This window comes from Pempheris klunzingeri, chromosome 23, assembly GCF_042242105.1.
Source record: "Pempheris klunzingeri isolate RE-2024b chromosome 23, fPemKlu1.hap1, whole genome shotgun sequence".
Taxonomy (NCBI): Eukaryota; Metazoa; Chordata; class Actinopteri; order Acropomatiformes; family Pempheridae; genus Pempheris; species Pempheris klunzingeri.
The window spans coordinates 2,200,706-2,221,643 of NC_092034.1; the positions used below are offsets into that span (position 1 = coordinate 2,200,706).

The window sequence follows — 20,938 nt, forward strand, 5'->3', positions numbered from 1 at the left end:
TGTTTTTATTCATCTTTAGGCTGAAAAACAAGATTTTAACTTGGTTTTTTTTTCAACCCATGTTTTATAAAGATATTTTTAAATGTCCAGTAGCTGAAGTATAGCCAGTGATGCATGTCCTATTGGATGCGTCTGTTCCTGTTCCTGCCCCCCCCCCTCTGAACCCTGCCCCCCCTGTCTGCTCCTACATGTTCACCTGTAATAAGAGCTGCTGCTCCTGTGTTTCACTTTGTTTCAGGACGGCCTGTTGAAGAATGGAGGGCTGGACGGCTTCTTCTCTGCTGTGTCTGCTGGCTGTGAGGCTGTTCTGTGGTGCAGCAGGTGAGAAGCTGCAGACTTTATCATCATCAACATCCTGCAAACGGGCCACTTTTAGTGGACATGAATGTGTAGAAACAAGCAAAGCAAACGGAACAGCAGATCCTGGAGCGGCGACAGAGAGGATCAGTCAGTTTTATCTGTGTTTCATAATGTTAATAATCCTGTTTGATCCTGTGATTCAGCACCTGAACCATCAGCCCAACAGTGGATGACATTTCTGCTCCTCTTCCTCTCTTTCTGCTCTCAGGAGTGACTGAGTGTCATGACAGGGCTCTGGATATCCAGGCAGTGGAGGGCAGTAACGTCACAGTGGAATGGTGCTTCTCGTCCAGAGCCAACATCTCCATCTCCTCCCTGAAGATCCACTGTCTCATGGACCCTGAGCTGAAGGTGTTTTATCATCTGGACGACATATTCAGGATGATTAAGGAGCCTCCACACGAGCAGTTTGCAGGACGGGTTCAGTGCGACAAAGACGCTCTGAGAACAGGACGAGTCCAGCTTCACCTGTCCAGAGTCCAGATGAACGACTCGGGTCGGTATCGCTGTAGGATGTTCACTGGATCCGGCAGGAAGGTCAAACCGTTCTCCCTCAACATCACAGGTGAGTGGACTCAGACATGGAGCAGACATGGTGCAGACATGGAGCAGACATGGAGCAGACATGAGAAATCACACTTGTTCTTTCAATGTTCCTTACAGCAGCTGAGCCCAAACCTTTGACTCCAGAGCCACATCCAGAACCAGAGCCAGAGAGCCGGGAGAGGCCGGGGCTCTATGCTGGACTGGGACTGGCAGCAGCAGCAGCAGCTCTTCTGTCTGTCTGTACATTCAGAAACTGAAGCTCCTGAAGCTGCATCAGGAGCCTCAAGAGCACAATATGGTTCATCTGTGAAAGCAGGACTCTTCCTCTGAAGCCGCCCCACAGGTCATCATCATAAACTACCTGGGGAGGTGGGGGGGACCCACTGGATGGATCCCTGAGGACTGAGCTGGTTCTTCTGCAGGACTATTTCTCTGGTTCCAGGTCCACTGTGGTGCTGACTCACCTGTCAGAGGTGCTGTGGTGCTGCAGCAGGTAGGACACTGTGAGCTGGGACGAAGTGAAGAAGCTGCTCAAGTCTCATATCTTGATCTCTGTAATGAGACATGCATCATGACGTCGTCACGCAGGACGTGATTAAGGTCTGAACCAGTTTACAGCTAAATCTTAATGACGCCACTCACAACAGTTTCAAAAACAATAGAGTCTGTTTATCCTGCAACACTCAGCAGAAATAGACATGAAATGTGTTTTAAATTAATTAAAAGGTACTTTGTTACGCATAATGCACTTTTTAAAGTCTTTACGTAAATGTAAATGTGTATATGTGTAAATAAAGAAATATTTATTTAAAGTTAAACTCATTGTGGATGTTCACATACTTTTGTTTCTTTATGATACATGAAGCTATGAGCTGTAGAGACTCTGACTGACTGAGCTCTTTATTTTCAGCTTCTTTAAACTTTCTACTGAGCACTTCCTCAATTTACAGTTTGGAGTTGGTGACTTTACGTCCTGAGGTCACATGACAACAGCGAAGCTACACTGAGGAATAAAAAGAAAGAAAAGGAGCAAGATTATTAAATGGAAGTGTTGGAAGTAGAACACTTGGCAGTACAGAACTAATTGGCAGTGGCGGTCGAAGCAGAGGTCAGTCTTTGGCTCAGACTGGATGGAAGATATTCTATTCTATCTTCCATCCAGTCTGAGCCAAAGACTGACCTCTGCTTCGACCGCTGGCGCCATCTTGTGGCAGAAACAAGACTTTTTTCATTTCAGGGCCACATACAGAAACACATACAAAGGGCTGGGCCACTAACTAGAAGTGAGCTATTCTGTCTATCACTATCGCTATCACTAGAGGGGAATCAATCAAATGTAGGTAAATTCTGCTTGATAACTGAAAAAAAACAGCCTTTCCATTAGTGGGCTTTCATTTATTAGCTGTGGTACAAGCTGGTCTTTGCCTTGTGGGCTCTTGTTCAGTGAGATCCACTAAAAATGCCAACCAGAGGATCACTGAGCTCATGAAGAGTCCTTCTCTCTTCAAAACTGGTCCATTTCTGATCTCAGGGAATAAAACCGCTGCAGCTCAGAGCCACGACTTAGCCAGCATCAGCATCAGAGAGGGAAGCTTGAAATAGTCTGTTAGAGCCCTGGTGCTCGAATCAACAGCCTTACCTCCACTTCGGCAGACACCATAGATTCCTCTGCGCTCACCTGTCCCAGCTGGAGCTCCATCCGTCATACCTCCACACAGCTCGTCCCATTTAAGTCCCATCATGCCAACTGCACCTGGCACAGCTTCAGAAACATCCTCACCTGTCCTGGTGCTCTTTAGACTGCTAACATCCAGCAGCTCCTCCGTAATGCAGAAGTGATCTTCATTAGTTATCAGCTGAGCTCTCATCACGTCTGAAACTTTCTACACTCACTTGCTCTCTTGTGTTTCCTGAATTCTGCCATCTTGGGTCACCTGTAGCACATTTCTTCTTCTATTACTCATTTTATAGAGAAGCTGCCTCGTTCAGGACAGTTACTCCACCTAGTGGTGAGACTAAGAAGTACAACACAGTCCAGCTCAGGTTCCATGTTTGGGCCGCATTCCAATACAGTTTTACATTTTCCTGCGTTGTTGGAGTAAATGTTTTTTTCACAGATCTATTGGTGTGTTTCTTAGTGGACACATCTGCTGCTTGGACGGAGATTCAGACGCTTTTGTGATGCGTTAAAAACCAATAAAAACAAGCAGGGAGCCCAGAGAGTGACGTGAAGTGTTTATTAATTCATTCATTCATTCTCTGAATCAGCGGGACTCTGCAGGTCCGTCACACATCATCTGATTGGATCGATCACATTATCAGGATTTGTTGATCAGCAGAACATCTCATTCATCCCACACTGGTTTGTGTCACTATTCTCAGCAGGAAACACGATTAAAGATCAGCTGATTTTATCTTTATGTTTTAAACCTACAAAACTTCTTAGAGTCAAAGCAGGAAGAAATAATCTGAGCTAATCCAGATTATAATTGAAGATGGATTTGAAGAGCTTCACTGATGTTAATGTTGCCCAAACTCAGACTGGAAGATATTATACATCTGCCACAAGATGGCGCCAGCGGTTGAAGCAGAGACGGTGCAGAGGTCAGTCTTTGGCTCAGACTGGATGGAAGATATTCTGCATGAATAGTAACTCATCATCTGCATATATAGATATATATAATAGTGTGTAATCCACCTTCAGCAGGAAACATGTGGCTCCTTGAGGATGAGGAGGGTCACTGAGCTGCTGGATGAAGAGCAGCACTTCAGTCCAATGGAAATCTCACTGCAATGTGGAAACACTCTTATCTATATTTCATTACGTCCATTTAATGATCTTATTCCTTTTCTTTCTTTTTATTCGTCAGTGTAGCTTCAGTGTTGTCATGTGACCTCAGGACGTAAAGTCACCAACTCCAAACTGTCAATTAAAGAATTGTTCAGTAGAAAGTTTAAAGAAGCTGAAAATAAAGAGCTCAGTCAGAGTCAGAGTCTCTACAGCTCATAGCTTCATGCATCATAAAGAAACAAACACCAAGAATCCAAAAGTATGTGAACATCCACAATGAGTTTGACGTTAAATAAATATTTCTTTATTTAATCAGCACATATTTACATTTACAAAGACTTTAAAAAGTGCATTATGTGTAACATGGGACCTCTCTCTCTCTGTGTGGGAGCAGACTGACGGTCAGAGGAGAACTTCTGTTTAACACAGAGCTTCTCACCCTGTTAGACAGAAAACAGTCCTCCCTTCCCTCATGTGGCTGCAGTAGAAGTCTGTGAAGCTCCCAGAGAAACAGCCCTTCAGCTCTGAGACACCAGGTCTCAGCTGGACTGTTTCTCTGCTCAGAGTCCTGCAGAAGAACCAGCTCAGTCCTCAGGGATCCATCCAGTGGGTTTCTCTTCAGAGCAGCAGACACCTCATCTATGTACATAAAGCTCCTCCTTCTGCCCCCCCAGGCAGAGCGGACAGCAGCTGATGATGAACTGTGGGGCGGCTTCAGAGGAAGAGTCCTGCTTTCACAGATGTAGCTCCTCAGGATGTAGCTCCTGATGCAGCTTCAGGAGCTTCCATTTGTGAGTGTACAGACAGCGACAGAGAGCCAGAACAACGGCTGCTACTGCTGCCAGTCCCAGTCCAGCATAAAGCCCCGGCCTCCCCCGGCTCTCTGGCTCTGGTTCTGGTTCTGGTTCTGGCTCTGGAGTCAGAGGTTTGGGCTCATCAACAGCTGCTGTAAGGAACATTAAAAGAACAAGTGTGATTTCTCATGTCTGCTCCATGTCTGCACCATGTCTGCTCCATGTCTGCACCATGTCTGAGTCCACTCACCTGTGATGCTGAGGGAGAACGGTTTGACCTTCCTGCCGGATCCAGTGAACATCCTACAGCGATACCGACCCGAGTCGTTCATCTGGACTCTGGACAGGTGAAGCCGGACTCGTCCTGTTCTCAGAGCGTCTTTGTCGCACTGAACCCGTCCTGCAAACTGCTCGTGTGGAGGCTCCTTATCCATCCTGACTATGTCGTCCAGATGATAAAACACCTTCAGCTCAGGGTCCATGAGACAGTGGATCTTCAGGGAGGAGATGGAGATGTTGGCTCTGGACGAGAAGCACCATTCCACTGTGACGTTACTGCCCTCCACTGCCTGGATATCCAGAGCCCTGTCATGACACTCAGTCACTCCTGAGAGCAGAAAGAGAGGAAGAGGAGCAGAAATGTCATCCACTGTTGGGCTGATGGTTCAGGTGCTGAATCACAGGATCAAACAGGATTATTAACATTATGAAACACAGATAAAACTGACTGAGCCTCTCTGTCGCCGCTCCAGGATCTGCTGTTCCGTTTGCTTTGCTTGTTTCTACACATTCATGTCCACTAAAAGTGGCCCGTTTGCAGGATGTTGATGATGATAAAGTCTGCAGCTTCTCACCTGCTGCACCACAGAACAGCCTCACAGCCAGCAGACACAGCAGAGAAGAAGCCGTCCAGCCCTCCATTCTTCAACAGGCCGTCCTGAAACAAAGTGAAACACAGGAGCAGCAGCTCTTATTACAGGTGAACATGTAGGAGCAGGCAGGGGGGGCAGGGTTCAGAGGGGGGGCAGACACTGCTTCAGAGGGCAGGAACAGGAACAGACGCATCCAATAGGAAACTAATCAATACACATGAGATCAAATCCACGACTGTGCAAACACAGCTGAATTATTTCTGCTGCTGAATCTTCACCAGGCTCACAGCTGACAGTGAGGGTCATAGATGTAATGCTGCTTGCTGAATAGAAAATCTCGGCGTAAAGAAGACCTCCCACATTTTCATACATAAGGACAAAATCTCGGAGAAAACCTTTGAGAAAATATGGGAGAAAAAAAAGAACTCACACAATTTTGTACATAAGGACAAAACCTTGGAGAAAACCAGCACCTCGGAGAAAATCTCAGAGAAAATCTCAGAGAAAATCTCGGCAAATACCAAAACATCGGCGAATACCAAAACTTCGGAAAAAATCTCGGAAAAAGCCTTGGAGAATACCAAAATCTCGGAGAAAACCTCGGTGTAAAGAAGACCTCCCATATTTTCGTACATAAGGACAAAACCTGGGAGAAAACCAACACCTCGGAAAAAATCTCGGAGAAAATCTCGGCAAATACCAAAACCTCAGAGTAAATCTTGGAGAAAACTTAGGACAAAATCTCAGAGAAAAAAAAAAGACCTCCCACATTTTCGTACACAAGGACAAAACCTCCAGAAAACCTCAGAGACTTTGTTGTAAACTCCAGGGTCCAGTTTTCTATCACATGTTTGATGGTCTATAAAGAAGATTCTCCTCCATGTGTTCTCCACACAATCCTCTTCTATTCTATAATTAAAGTGTCCAGTTTGTTACTGACTTACTGCATCAGAGCCAAAGTGGTTTTTACAAACATGTTACTCATTAAATAATCCAGAATATATCAGAATATATTCAATAAAAGCAGTGAGGGATCTGATGATACTGATCAGATCCCAGAAATAATGACAGACAGATGAAAACCAACCTATTCCTGGAGAAACAAGCAGCAGCCAAACTCCTGGTGAACTACTCTCCCTGTGGAGGCTGACAGGAGTTTTAAAGCTTCTGTGAGGCTCCTCCCCCACAGTATAAACCGAAAAAACCTCGGTGGAAATCTCGGCATCCGTCTGTGAGAAGCTCCTCCTTAACCTTAACCCTAACCTCCTCCCTCTAAACAAAAGACCTCCCACAGTATAGACCGAAAAAAAACCTCGGTGAAAATCTCGGAGAAAATCTCGGCATAAAGAACACCTCCCACTTTTTCGTACATAAGGACAAAATCTCGGAGAAAATCTCGGCATAAAGAACACCTCCCACTTTTTCGTACATAAGGACAAAATCCGGTTCTATGTAGATCCTGTCCTCAGGTGACAAAGATCTGAGAGGGAAGTGTGTTTGTAATGTTTGTCTTCCATCGCAGAAACCTGCATTATGAGAAACAGGGAAGTATGAAAAGCCTTTTTCTTCTCAGGAGGTTATTGAACTTCATAACATGGACCTTTAGGTGTTTCTCTACAAGTCTGTCGGTTCAATGTGAACAGATCTACAGGATGAAACGTTTCAGTGGTCTGATTCACTGGAAAACAACTTTCAGTGTGTTTGACTTTTGTTCATGAGCAGAAAGTTTTAGAAAGAGGAAGCAGCGAGAGTGTGTTGAGCAGTTTAAAAAGACTGAAGCGGGAAGCACTGACTGATCCACAAACTAAAGTGTGAGCTGAAAACATGTTTATTCTCTCTGACTGGTCCTGATTTTGAGATTTAGACCAAACTAAATTCAATAAAAACCGAAATATGAAAACTTTTGTCTGCTTGAGAGTCAGGTTTAAAAGGTGTGCGATCAAAGAGACTAACAGAGGACTGAAACAGTAAATGAGACCAAAAGCTTCATGTGCTCACCTGAGTGATGAAGAGGAGCAGCACTGTGTCACCCCTCAGGTGAGGAGGAGGAAGGTCCCACAGCTCCTTTACACATACTGAAGGTGAAGCAGCGTAAAGCTCCATGTCACTGAGAGAGTCCAGACAAACACTGATGGTCACTTCCCTTCACTTCCAGTCACCAGACAAGCTTCAGCTGCTGCAACAGTGGGACAAACAAACCCTCTGCAGAAGGTCTGTGAGGAAAAGTCACTTTCTGCTGTCGTCTACTGTCTTCAGAGGGTTTTTAGTGAGAAATGGCTGCCAGAGTATCTCAGACTTCCTCCACTGCAGCCCACAAGGTGCTTTCCAGAGAAGGGAGAGGATTCTGGAGGGCGGGGACAATAGGGCCAAGCCCATATTTTCAACAAGGGGTTGAAAGACCGGTTTTGTGGCCCGGCCTCCACCAAGTTGAACAGGGAGGTAACAAATTTTACAGGCACAGTTGGCCGCTCTCTGTGGAGGCTGACAGCGGTTTTAAAGCGTCTGTGGAAGGATCCTCAGTAAGGTCTACTCTGCAGACACTTTAAAACTCCTGTCAGCTCCCACAGAGAGAAGTTCAGCAGGAGTCAGTCTGCTGCTTGTTTCTCCAGGAGCAGGTTGGTTTTCTTCTCTCTGTCATTATTTCTGGGACAGTAACTGATCTACTCAGTGTCATCACATCTCTCACTGCTTTTATTGAATATATTCTGATATATTCTGATTATTTAATGAGCAGCATGTTTGTATAAACCACTTTGGCTCTGATGCAGTAAGTCAGGAACAAAGCGGACACTTTTATTATAGAATAGAAGAGGATTGTGTGGAGAACACATGGAGGAGAATCTTCTTTATGAAACACAGATAAAACTGACTGATCCTCTCTGTCGCCGCTCCAGGATCTGCTGTTCCGTTTGCTTTGCTTGTTTCTACACATTCATGTCCACTAAAAGTGGCCCGTTTGCAGGATGTTGATGATGATAAAGTCTGCAGCTTCTCACCTGCTGCACCACAGAACAGCCTCACAGCCAGCAGACACAGCAGAGAAGAAGCCGTCCAGCCCTCCATTCTTCAACAGGCCGTCCTGAAACAAAGTGAAACACAGGAGCAGCAGCTCTTATTACAGGTGAACATGTAGGAGCAGGCAGGGGGGGGGCAGGGTTCAGAGGGGGGGGGGCAGACACTGCTTCAGAGGGCAGGAACAGGAACAGATGCATCCAATAGGACATGTCCACTGAAGTGTACATCATGCATCACTGACTATATAACAGAAGTTAAAATCTTGTTTTTCATGAATAAAGATGAATAAAAACATTTAATAAAAAATCCTGACTGAGGTAAGGATCATAATTCATGTATGAAAGAGTTCCACTTCCATGATTTGAGTGCTGCAACCTCCACTTATCCCTCTGGACAGAAAAATTAACCTTCAACCCAGCGTCTTTTTCAAAATGTTTTTGTTGCATTCAGAAATGTTCATTTTCTCTGTAGCAGTTTATTGATTACCTGAAAGCAACACACTGTAGTTTGTTTCTACATGACATAAAGGTAAAAAACTATATATGCAGTGTTATCAGGAAGAGATCAGAATCTGTTCCTGCCTCCTCTGTGGGACAAACCTACCTGCTCCTGGAGAAACTAGCAGCAGACAAACTCCTGGTGAACTCCGGTTTAAAGCGTCTCCGTCTTCCTGCAGAGACTCTGACCGCCTGTCAGCGCTCTGAGACGGGGAGCAGCTCACGGCAGCACCCGCTGCTACTGAGGACAGGAACTGGAGAAATGACAGGTGTTTAAACACCAGAGAAAGAGTCCAAAACACCAGAGAAAGAGTCCAAAACACCAGAGAAATAGTCCAAAACACCAGAGAAAGAGTCCAAAACACCAGAGAAAGTCTCCAGGAGGATGAAAAAAGTGGCCAGATTTAAGGAGCGCCTGCAGTAGAGGAAGTCTGGATTCGCAAAAACCTCCTAAAACAGTAGAAGACAGCAGAAAGTGACTTTTCCTCTTAGACCTTCTGCAGAGGGTTGAAGGGAAGGGAAGGGAAGTGAAGTGAAGTGAAGTGAAGGGAAGGGAAGAGTCACCTGCGCGCACCATGAGTCTCAGTTATCTGCGCTAACTAGTCTCAAAACAAACTTCAACAAAATCAATCATGCGTTTTCTCACATTACAACCCACATCTGTCAAGGGTGGTTTGTTACACATACCAAAACACCAGCCAAAGGAAATTAGTTACGAGCCGTTCTTATATGCAAATTGCCCGCGCTGCCTTCATGTGTCACCTGTGTGCCCCACGAAGTCTGAGTTGTCCATGCTGCCTTCACCTGAACGCAGCTATATATGTGCAGCTAACTTAGGGGAGGAGATATCAGTGAGCGGTGCCCAATCGGACTGAAGAGATTTACCGCTGTATCAGGGAGGAGGAGATATTAGCGACTGAAAAAACCCCACAAAATGAGTCAGAGTGAGTCACTTGTTATTGTTTCCATTGTTCTGATGTGGATTCTCAAGCAGCAGAGCTCCTGTTTGTAAAGTTGGTGAACACACATCAGGTAGTTTAGTACAAGTTTGCATTCACATTTTTATCATGTCCTAATTTTTATTCTAGTTTTATTTATATTTTTTATATACACATATATATATATTTATTCTTATTTATTATTTTCTGTATTGTAAAAATGTTCTTGTGTGGAACATTTTGCAGTAAAGTTGTTCTGCATGGAAGTTATCTGCAGCCTGCCTAGTTTTTATTGTGCCACAAAGTTTTTTAAGTGAAGGGAAAATTCAAAGTAGTGATCTCACTGTCAGAGCATGTTGGTTTGGCACCATCTTATAGAATGATTACAATGAAAACACAAGCCAAATGAAATTATAATCAATATTTCAGAATAACTCCCACCAATAGAGTATATATTGGTGGGATGTGTAAGTTTGAATTATTCTGAACCAAATCTTATCTTATAACTACTACCAGTGATTGTTTCCTTGATAAACTGTGTCCCCTGGTTGACTTCTGATAAATAAAGAAATATAACAATGAGTCGAGTCTTTGAATGGCTCTTTTAAGTGAACGATGAGAACCGATTCACAGTTACGAGCCGTTCATATATGCAAATTGCCTGCGCTGCCTTCATGTGTCACCTGTGTGCCCCACGAGTCTGAGCTGTCCACGCTGCCTTCACCTGAACGACTAATGACTCATGAGTCTGAGTTGTCCACAGCACGCTCCACTCACCTGAATGCAGCTACAGATGTGCAGCATCAGGGGAGGAGATATTAGTGAGCGCCGCCTGACTGGACTGACGAGATTTACATTCAGGGAGCAGGAGATATTAACGACTGAAGAAAAGTTTTGTTCTTGTTTCCATTGTTCTGATGGGGATTCGAGTCAACGAGCTGAGTTCCTGTTTGTAAAGTAGTTCAGGTGAACACACACCAGGTAGTTTAGTACAATTATGCATTCACATTTGTATCATGTCCTAATTTTTATTCTAGTTTTATTTATATTGTTTAATATATATATTCTTATTTATAATTTTCATGTTTTTTCTGTATTGTTAAAAGCCAGCCCCCACCAGCTGAACAGAGAGAGACCATATGAAATTGTACCCGCAGTTTCCCGCTGGCAGTAAGTTTTAAAGCGTCTGCGGAAGGATATCGAGGTCATAGTTTTACCCACAGTTTCCCGCTGGCGGCAAGTTTTAAAGCGTCTGCGGAAGGATATCAAGGTCATAGTCACGCGAGAGGAGAGTCTCACAGACGCTATAAAACGCCTGTCAGCTCATACAGATACAGCAGTTCAGCAGGAGTGTGTCTGATGCGTGTTTCTCCAGGAGCAGGTAGGTTTTCTTCTCTCTGTCATTATTTCTGGGACAGTAACTGATCTGCTTAGTGTCATCATATCTCTCACTGCTTTTATTGCTGCTTCAGATCAGAGAGACTTGATATCCTGAATATATAAGATAAGATAAGATATACTTTATTGACCCCCCATAGGGGGATATTATATATATATATATATATATATATATATATATTCTGATATATTCCGGATTATTTAATGAGCAGCATGTTTGTAAAAACCACTTTGTCTTTGATGCAGTAAGTCAATTTTATTTTAACAATAATATTTATTAGAAGTCAACCAGGGGGTAACTCGTTTTTATCAAGGAAACAATCACTGGTAGTAGTTATAAGATAAGATTTGGTTCAGAATAATTCAAACTTACACATCCCACCAATATATACTCTATTGGTGGGAGTTATTCTGAAATATTGATTATAATTTCATTTGGCTTGTGTTTTCATTGTAATCATTCTATAAGATGGTGCCAAACCAACATGCTCTGACAGTGAGATCACTACTTTGAATTTTCCCTTCACTTAAAAAACTTTGTGGCACAATAAAAACTAGGCAGGCTGCAGATAACTTCCATGCAGAACAGCTTTACTGCAAAATTTTCCACACAAGAACATTTTTACAATACAGAAAAAAAAGAAAATAATAAATAAGAATAAATATATATATATGTGTATATAAAAAATATAAATAAAACTAGAATAAAAATGAGGGCATGATAAAAATGTGAATGCAAACTTGTACTAAAACTAAAACTAAACTACCTGATGTGTGTTCACCTGAACTACTTTACTTTACTTTGAAGGCAGCGTGGACAACTCAGACTTCGTGGGGCACACGGGTGACACATGAAGGCAGCACGGGCAATTTGCATATAAGAACGGCTCGTAACTGCGAATCAGTTCTCATCGTTCACTTAAAAGAGCCATTCAAAAGACTCGACTCGTTCGCGAACGTCACACAGTAACTGATCTCAGTATCATCACATCTCTCACTGCTTTTATTGAATATATTCTGATATATTCTGATTATTTAATGAGCAACATGTTTGTAAAAACCACTTTGGCTCTGATGCAGTAAGTCAGTAACAAACTGGACACTTTAATTATAGAATAGAAGAGGATTGTGTGGAGAACACATGGAGGAGCATCTTCTTTATAGACCATCAAACATGTGATAGAAAACTGGACCCTGGAGTTTACAACAAAGTCTCTGAGGTTTTCTGTCCACAGGGACAAGTGGAGGTTGGACCAAGCTCCCACTGCAGGAAACCTGCTTTTATCAGTGTTCAGTGAGAGTGAATGAGTGAAGGGAGAACACACGGAGGCTGCAGAGGGAATCTGAAGCTTCTTTCTCAGCCGCTGGAGATGTAATGTTGTTCCTGAAGCTTCTCTCTGGAGAAAGCTGATGTGAGACAGAGTCACTGTTCAAACTGCCGGCTGGATGCTGTAAATGTGACTGTAGAGAGTCTTTAACTCTCAAACACTTCTGGCGGATTGGTGTAAATATGGGCATAGTGCGTTCAGGAGGCAGTAGGAAATCCTTACCTCAGTCAGGAATTTTTTCACTAAGTGTTTTTATTCATCTTTAGGCTGAAAAACAAGATTTTAACTTGGTTTTTTTTTCAACCCATGTTTTATAAAGATATTTTTAAATGTCCAGTAGCTGAAGTATAGCCAGTGATGCATGTCCTATTGGATGCGTCTGTTCCTGTTCCTGCCCCCCCCCCTCTGAACCCTGCCCCCCCTGCCTGCTCCTACATGTTCACCTGTAATAAGAGCTGCTGCTCCTGTGTTTCACTTTGTTTCAGGACGGCCTGTTGAAGAATGGAGGGCTGGACGGCTTCTTCTCTGCTGTGTCTGCTGGCTGTGAGGCTGTTCTGTGGTGCAGCAGGTGAGAAGCTGCAGACTTTATCATCATCAACATCCTGCAAACGGGCCACTTTTAGTGGACATGAATGTGTAGAAACAAGCAAAGCAAACGGAACAGCAGATCCTGGAGCGGCGACAGAGAGGATCAGTCAGTTTTATCTGTGTTTCATAATGTTAATAATCCTGTGATTCAGCACCTGAACCATCAGCCCAACAGTGGATGACATTTCTGCTCCTCTTCCTCTCTTTCTGCTCTCAGGAGTGACTGAGTGTCATGACAGGGCTCTGGATATCCAGGCAGTGGAGGGCAGTAACGTCACAGTGGAATGGTGCTTCTCGTCCAGAGCCAACATCTCCATCTCCTCCCTGAAGATCCACTGTCTCATGGACCCTGAGCTGAAGGTGTTTTATCATCTGGACGACATATTCAGGATGATTAAGGAGCCTCCACACGAGCAGTTTGCAGGACGGGTTCAGTGCGACAAAGACGCTCTGAGAACAGGACGAGTCCGGCTTCACGTGTCCAGAGTCCAGATGAACGACTCGGGTCGGTATCGCTGTAGGATGTTGACTGGATCCGGCAGGAAGGTCAAACCGTTCTCCCTCAACATCACAGGTGAGTGGACTCAGACATGGTGCAGACATGGAGCAGACATGGTGCAGACATGGTGCAGACATGGTGCAGACATGGTGCAGACATGGTGCAGACATGGAGCAGACATGAGAAATCACACTTGTTCTTTCAATGTTCCTTACAGCAGCTGAGCCCAAACCTTTGACTCCAGAGCCACATCCAGAACCAGAGCCAGAGAGCCGGGGGAGGCCGGGGCTCTATGCTGGACTGGGACTGGCAGCAGTAGCAGCAGCTCTTCTGTCTGTCTGTACATTCAGAAACTGAAGCTCCTGAAGCTGCATCAGGAGCCTCAAGAGCACAATATGGTTCATCTGTGAAAGCAGGACTCTTCCTCTGAAGCCGCCCCACAGGTCATCATCAGAAACTACCTGGGGAGGTGGGGGGGACCCACTGGATGGATCCCTGAGGACTGAGCTGGTTCTTCTGCAGGACTATTTCTCTGGTTCCAGGTCCACTGTGGTGCTGACTCACCTGTCAGAGGTGCTGTGGTGCTGCAGCAGGTAGGACACTGTGAGCTGGGACGAAGTGAAGAAGCTGCTCAAGTCTCATATCTTGATCTCTGTAATGAGACATTGCATCATGACGTCGTCACGCAGGACGTGATTAAGGTCTGAACCAGTTTACAGCTAAATCTTAATGACGCCACTCACAACAGTTTCAAAAACAATATAGTCTGTTTATCCTGCGACACTCAGCAGAAATAGACATGAAATGTGTTTTAAATTAATTAAAAGGTACTTTGTTACGCATAATGCACTTTTTAAAGTCTTTACGTAAATGTAAATGTGTATATGTGTAAATAAAGAAATATTTATTTAAAGTTAAACTCATTGTGGATGTTCACATACTTTTGTTTCTTTATGATACATGAAGCTATGAGCTGTAGAGACTCTGACTCTGACTGAGCTCTTTATTTTCAGCTTCTTTAAACTTTCTACTGAACACTTCCTCAATTTACAGTTTGGAGTTGGTGACTTTACGTCCTGAGGTCACATGACAACAGCGAAGCTACACTGAGGAATAAAAAGAAAGAAAAGGAGCAAGATTATTAAATGGAAGTGTTGGAAGTAGAACACTTGGCAGTACAGAACTAATTGGCAGTGGCGGTCGAAGCAGAGGTCAGTCTTTGGCTCAGAGTGGATGGAAGATATTCTATTCTATCTTCCATCCAGTCTGAGCCAAAGACTGACCTCTGCTTCGACCGCTGGCGCCATCTTGTGGCAGAAACAAGACTTTTTTCATTTCAGGGCCACATACAGAAACACATACAAAGGGCTGGGCCACTAACTAGAAGTGAGCTATTCTGTCTATCACTATCGTTATCACTAGAGGGGAATCAATCAAATGTAGGTAAATTCTGCTTGATAACTGAAAAAAAACAGCCTTTCCATTAGTGGGCTTTCATTTATTAGCTGTGGTACAAGCTGCTCTTTGCCTTGTGGGCTCTTGTTCAGTGAGATCCACTAAAAATGCCAACCAGAGGATCACTGAGCTCATGAAGAGTCCTTCTCTCTTCAAAACTGGTCCATTTCTGATCTCAGGGAATAAAACCGCTGCAGCTCAGAGCCACGACTTAACCAGCATCAGCATCAGAGAGGGAAGCTTGAAATAGTCTGTTAGAGCCCTGGTGCTCGAATCAACAGCCTTACCTCCACTTCGGCAGACACCATAGATTCCTCTGCGCTCACCTGTCCCAGCTGGAGCTCCATCCGTCATACCTCCACACAGCTCGTCCCATTTAAGTCCCATCATGCCAACTGCACCTGGCACAGCTTCAGAAACATCCTCACCTGTCCTGGTGCTCTTTAGACTGCTAACATCCAGCAGCTCCTCCGTAATGCAGAAGTGATCTTCATTAGTTATCAGCTGAGCTCTCATCACGTCTGAAACTTTCTACACTCACTTGCTCTCTTGTGTTTCCTGAATTCTGCCATCTTGGGTCACCTGTAGCACATTTCTTCTTCTATTACTCATTTTATAGAGAAGCTGCCTCGTTCAGGACAGTTACTCCACCTAGTGGTGAGACTAAGAAGTACAACACAGTCCAGTGCAGGTTCCATGTTTGGGCCGCATTCCAATACAGTTTTACATTTTCCTGCGTTGTTGGAGTAAATGTTTTTTTCACAGATCTATTGGTGTGTTTCTTAGTGGACACATCTGCTGCTTGGACGGAGATTCAGACGCTTTTGTGTTGCGTTAAAAACCAATAAAAACAAGCAGGGAGCCCAGAGAGTGACGTGAAGTGTTTATTCATTCATTCATTCATTCTCTGAATCAGCGGGACTCTGCAGGTCCGTCACACATCATCTGATTGGATCGATCACATTATCAGGATTTGTTGATCAGCAGAACGTCTCATTCATCCCACACTGGTTTTTGTCACTATTCTCAGCAGGAAACACGATTAAAGATCAGCTGATTTTATCTTTATGTTTTAAACCTACAAAACTTCTTAGAGTCAAAGCAGGAAGAAATAATCTGAGCTAATCCAGATTATAATTGAAGATGGATTTGAAGAGCTTCACTGATGTTAATGTTGCCCAAACTCAGACTGGAAGATATTATACATCTGCCACAAGATGGCGCCAGCGGTTGAAGCAGAGACGGTGCAGAGGTCAGTCTTTGGCTCAGACTGGATGGAAGATATTCTACATGAATAGTAACTCATCATCTGCATAGATAGATATATATAATAGTGTGTAATCCACCTTCAGCAGGAAACATGTGGCTCCTTGAGGATGAGGAGGGTCACTGAGCTGCTGGATGAAGAGCAGCACTTCAGTCCAATGGAAATCTCACTGCAATGTGGAAACACTCTTATCTATATTTCATTACGTCCATTTAATGATCTTATTCCTTTTCTTTCTTTTTATTCGTCAGTGTAGCTTCAGTGTTGTCATGTGACCTCAGGACGTAAAGTCACCAACTCCAAACTGTCAATTAAAGAATTGTTCAGTAGAAAGTTTAAAGAAGCTGAAAATAAAGAGCTCAGTCAGAGTCAGAGTCTCTACAGCTCATAGCTTCATGTATCATAAAGAAACAAACACCAAGAATCCAAAAGTATGTGAACATCCACAATGAGTTTGACTTTAAATAAATATTTCTTTATTTAATCAGCACATATTTACATTTACAAAGACTTTAAAAAGTGCATTATGTGTAACATGGGACCTCTCTCTCTCTGTGTGGGAGCAGACTGACGGTCAGAGGAGACACTTCTGTTTAACACAGAGCTTCTCGCCCTGTTAGACAGAAAACAGTCCTCCCTTCCCTCATGTGGCTGCAGTAGAAGTCTGTGAAGCTCCCAGAGAAACAGCCCTTCAGCTCTGAGACACCAGGTCTCAGCTGGACTGTTTCTCTGCTCAGAGTCCTGCAGAAGAACCAGCTCAGTCCTCAGGGATCCATCCAGTGGGTTTCTCTTCAGAGCAGCAGACACCTCATCTATGTACATAAAGCTCCTCCTTCTGCCCCCCCAGGCAGAGCGGACAGCAGCTGATGATGAACTGTGGGGCGGCTTCAGAGGAAGAGTCCTGCTTTCACAGATGTAGCTCCTCAGGATGTAGCTCCTGATGCAGCTTCAGGAGCTTCCATTTGTGAATGTACAGACAGCGACAGAGAGCCAGAACAACGGCTGCTACTGCTGCCAGTCCCAGTCCAGCATAAAGCCCCGGCCTCCCCCGGCTCTCTGGTTCTGGTTCTGGTTCTGGTTCTGGTTCTGGCTCTGGAGTCAGAGGTTTGGGCTCATCAACAGCTGCTGTAAGGAACATTGAAAGAACAAGTGTGATTTCTCATGTCTGCACCATGTCTGCACCATGTCTGCACCATGTCTGCACCATGTCTGCACCATGTCTGCACCATGTCTGCACCATGTCTGAGTCCACTCACCTGTGATGCTGAGGGAGAACGGTTTGACCTTCCTGCCGGATCCAGTGAACATCCTACAGCGATACCGACCCGAGTCGTTCATCTGGACTCTGGACAGGTGAAGCTGGACTCGTCCTGTTCTCAGAGCGTCTTTGTCGCACTGAACCCGTCCTGCAAACTGCTCGTGTGGAGGCTCCTTATCCATCCTGAATATGTCGTCCAGATGATAAAACACCTTCAGCTCAGGGTCCATGAGACAGTGGATCTTCAGGGAGGAGATGGAGATGTTGGCTCTGGACGAGAAGCACCATTCCACTGTGACGTTACTGCCCTCCACTGCCTGGATATCCAGAGCCCTGTCATGACACTCAGTCACTCCTGAGAGCAGAAAGAGAGGAAGAGGAGCAGAAATGTCATCCACTGTTGGGCTGATGGTTCAGGTGCTGAATCACAGGATTATTAACATTATGAAACACAGATAAAACTGACTGATCCTCTCTGTCGCCGCTCCAGGATCTGCTGTTCCGTTTGCTTTGCTTGTTTCTACACATTCATGTCCACTAAAAGTGGCCCGTTTGCAGGATGTTGATGATGATAAAGTCTGCAGCTTCTCACCTGCTGCACCACAGAACAGCCTCACAGCCAGCAGACACAGCAGAGAAGAAGCCGTCCAGCCCTCCATTCTTCAACAGGCCGTCCTGAAACAAAGTGAAACACAGGAGCAGCAGCTCTTATTACAGGTGAACATGTAGGAGCAGACAGGGGGGGCAGGGTTCAGAGGGGGGGCAGACACTGCTTCAGAGGGCAGGAACAGGAACAGATGCATCCAATAGGAAACTAATCAGTACACGTGAGATCAAATCCACGACTGTGCAAACACAGCTGAGTTATTTCTGCTGCTGAATCTTCACCAGGCTCACAGCTGACAGTGAGGGTCATAGATGTAATGCTGCTTGCTGAATAGAAAATCTCGGCGTAAAGAAGACCTCCCACATTTTCATACATAAGGACAAAACCTGGGAGAAAACCAACACCTCGGAAAAAATCTCGGAGAAAATCTCGGCAAATACCAAAACCTCAGAGTAAGTCTTGGAGAAAACTTCAACTACAAAACTCAAAACTACAACTTTGTTGTAAACTCCAGGGTCCAGTTTTATATCACATGTTTGATGGTCTATAAAGAAGATTCTCCTCCATGTGTTCTCCACACAATCCTCTTCTATTCTATAATTAAAGTGTCCAGTTTGTTACTGACTTACTGCATCAGAGCCAAAGTGGTTTTTACAAACATGTTACTCATTAAATAATCCAGAATATATCAGAATATATTCAATAAAAGCAGTGAGGGATCTGATGATACTGATCAGATCCCAGAAATAATGACAGACAGATGAAAACCAACCTATTCCTGGAGAAACAAGCAGCAGCCAAACTCCTGGTGAACTACTCTCCCTGTGGAGGCTGACAGGAGTTTTAAAGCTTCTGTGAGGCTCCTCCCCCACAGTATAAACCGAAAAAACCTCGGTGGAAATCTCGGCATCCGTCTGTGAGAAGCTCCTCCTTAACCTTAACCCTAACCTCCTCCCTCTAAACAAAAGACCTCCCACAGTATAGACCGAAAAAAAACCTCGGTGAAAATCCCGGAGAAAATCTCGGCTTAAAGAACACCTCCCACTTTTTCGTACATAAGGACAAAATCCGGTTCTATGTAGATCCTGTCCTCAGGTGACAAAGATCTGAGAGGGAAGTGTGTTTGTAATGTTTGTCTTCCATCGCAGAAACCTGCATTATGAGAAACAGGGAAGTATGAAAAGCCTTTTTCTTCTCAGGAGGTTATTGAACTTCATAACATGGACCTTTAGGTGTTTCTCTACAAGTCTGTCGGTTCAATGTGAACAGATCTACAGGATGAAACGTTTCAGTGGTCTGATTCACTGGAAAACAACTTTCAGTGTGTTTGACTTTTGTTCATGAGCAGAAAGTTTTAGAAAGAGGAAGCAGCGAGAGTGTGTTGAGCAGTTTAAAAAGACTGAAGCAGGAAGCACTGACTGATCCACAAACTAAAGTGTGAGCTGAAAACATGTTTATTCTCTCTGACTGGTCCTGATTTTGAGATTTAGACCAAAGTAAATTCAATAAAAACCGAAATATGAAAACTTTTGTCTGCTTGAGAGTCAGGTTTAAAAGGTGTGCGATCAAAGAGACTAACAGAGGACTGAAACAGTAAATGAGACCAAAAGCTTCATGTGCTCACCTGAGTGATGAAGAGGAGCAGCACTGTGTCACCCCTCAGGTGAGGAGGAGGAAGGTCCCACAGCTCCTTTACACATACTGAAGGTGAAGCAGCGTAAAGCTCCATGTCACTGAGAGAGTCCAGACAAACACTGATGGTCACTTCCCTTCACTTCCAGTCACCAGACAAGCTTCAGCTGCTGCAACAGTGGGACAAACAAACCCTCTGCAGAAGGTTTGTGAGGAAAAGTCACTTTCTGCTGTCGTCTACTGTCTTCAGAGGGTTTTTAGTGAGAAATGGCTGCCAGAGTATCTCAGACTTCCTCCACTGCAGCCCACAAGGTGCTTTCCAGAGAAGGGAGAGGATTCTGGAGGGCGGGGACAATAGGGCCAAGCCCATATTTTCAACAAGGGGTTGAAAGACCGGTTTTGGCTCTGATGCAGTAAGTCAGGAACAAAGCGGACACTTTTATTATAGAATAGAAGAGGATTGTGTGGAGAACACATGGAGGAGAATCTTCTTTATGAAACACAGATAAAACTGACTGATCCTCTCTGTCGCCGCTCCAGGATCTGCTGTTCCGTTTGCTTTGCTTGTTTCTACACATTCATGTCCACTAAAAGTGGCCCGTTTGCAGGATGTTGATGATGATAAAGTCTGCAGCTTCTCACCTGCTGCACCACAGAACAGCCTCACAGCCAGCAGACACAGCAGAGAAGAAGCCGTCCAGCCCTCCATTCTTCAACAGGCCGTCCTGAAACAAAGTGAAACACAGGAGCAGCAGCTCTTATTACAGGTGAACATGTAGGAGCAGGCAGGGGGTGCAGGGTTCAGAGGGGGGGGGCAGGCACTGCTTCAGAGGGCAGGAACAGGAACAGATGCATCCAATAGGACATGTCCACTGAAGTGTACATCATGCATCACTGACTCTACTTCAACCCATAAAACATGGGTTGAAAAAAAATAAGTTTCCTGCTTCAGTTAGAGTTGGTATTTAAACAGTCCTCCTCATCCTGCTGTTCACATTCTGTCACAGAGTCACAGAAAGGAGAGGAGTGGACGTCCTTTGGCCACATCCCAATTTTACGTTGTTAGATTTTCTTTCAATAAATTATTTAAGAT

At 44.4% G+C, this 20,938-nt stretch overlaps 3 protein-coding genes across 13 annotated transcripts in view; 1 reads left to right on the forward strand and 2 right to left on the reverse strand.

The window, feature by feature from the left end:
• LOC139223103 (programmed cell death 1 ligand 1-like) overlaps window positions 1-20,938 on the forward strand; it is a 38,070-nt gene that overhangs the window by 13,063 nt on the left and 4,069 nt on the right. For 4 of the 10 annotated variants that reach the window (XM_070855040.1, XM_070855041.1, XM_070855042.1 and 1 more), the window contains 2 exons: window positions 239-321; window positions 569-925. The exons of 1 other annotated variant lie outside the window; for it this stretch is intronic. In XM_070855040.1, the coding sequence (XP_070711141.1) occupies window positions 255-321; window positions 569-925 (424 nt within the window). In that variant the 5' untranslated portion in view covers window positions 239-254. Of the gene's footprint in view, window positions 1-238; window positions 322-568; window positions 926-7,289; window positions 7,445-13,024; window positions 13,108-13,344; window positions 13,702-19,822; window positions 19,921-20,938 lie in introns of those variants that run through there. 5 more of the 10 variants (XM_070855046.1, XM_070855044.1, XM_070855047.1 and 2 more) reach the window with 5 other exon arrangements.
• On the reverse strand, window positions 3,985-9,024 carry LOC139223109 (programmed cell death 1 ligand 1-like). 2 transcript variants are annotated; one of them, XM_070855064.1, is made up of 5 exons: window positions 8,982-9,024; window positions 8,360-8,442; window positions 5,346-5,428; window positions 4,742-5,098; window positions 3,985-4,643 (listed from the first exon to the last, which is right to left on the reverse strand). In XM_070855064.1, the coding sequence occupies exons 3-5, from the start codon at window positions 5,410-5,412 to the stop codon at window positions 4,432-4,434; spliced, it is 636 nt and encodes a 211-aa protein (XP_070711165.1). In that variant the 5' UTR covers window positions 5,413-5,428; window positions 8,360-8,442; window positions 8,982-9,024; the 3' UTR covers window positions 3,985-4,431. The 2 variants fall into 2 exon arrangements, with proteins under 2 accessions (XP_070711165.1, XP_070711166.1); XM_070855065.1 differs by lacking the exons at window positions 8,360-8,442; window positions 8,982-9,024 and adding an exon at window positions 7,362-7,651.
• LOC139223105 (programmed cell death 1 ligand 1-like) lies at window positions 16,802-20,010 on the reverse strand. Its single transcript, XM_070855051.1, has 4 exons — window positions 19,838-20,010; window positions 18,199-18,281; window positions 17,605-17,961; window positions 16,802-17,473 (listed from the first exon to the last, which is right to left on the reverse strand). Exons 2-4 carry the CDS (start codon window positions 18,263-18,265, stop codon window positions 17,256-17,258), a joined length of 642 nt encoding a protein of 213 aa, XP_070711152.1. The 5' UTR covers window positions 18,266-18,281; window positions 19,838-20,010; the 3' UTR covers window positions 16,802-17,255.

Bases quoted from the DNA above. Each gene is read 5' to 3' on its own strand.
- LOC139223109 (XM_070855064.1), bottom strand. From the start codon at position 5,412: ATGGAGGGCTGGACGGCTTCTTCTCTGCTGTGTCTGCTGGCTGTGAGG. The intron at 5,099-5,345 runs GTGAGAAGCTGC...TTCTGCTCTCAG, and splicing joins GCTGTTCTGTGGTGCAGCAG to GAGTGACTGAGTGTCATGAC. The intron at 4,644-4,741 runs GTGAGTGGACTC...TGTTCCTTACAG, and splicing joins GTTCTCCCTCAGCATCACAG to CAGCTGTTGATGAGCCCAAA.
- LOC139223105 (XM_070855051.1), bottom strand. From the start codon at position 18,265: ATGGAGGGCTGGACGGCTTCTTCTCTGCTGTGTCTGCTGGCTGTGAGG. The intron at 17,962-18,198 runs GTGAGAAGCTGC...TTCTGCTCTCAG, and splicing joins GCTGTTCTGTGGTGCAGCAG to GAGTGACTGAGTGTCATGAC. The intron at 17,474-17,604 runs GTGAGTGGACTC...TGTTCCTTACAG, and splicing joins GTTCTCCCTCAGCATCACAG to CAGCTGTTGATGAGCCCAAA.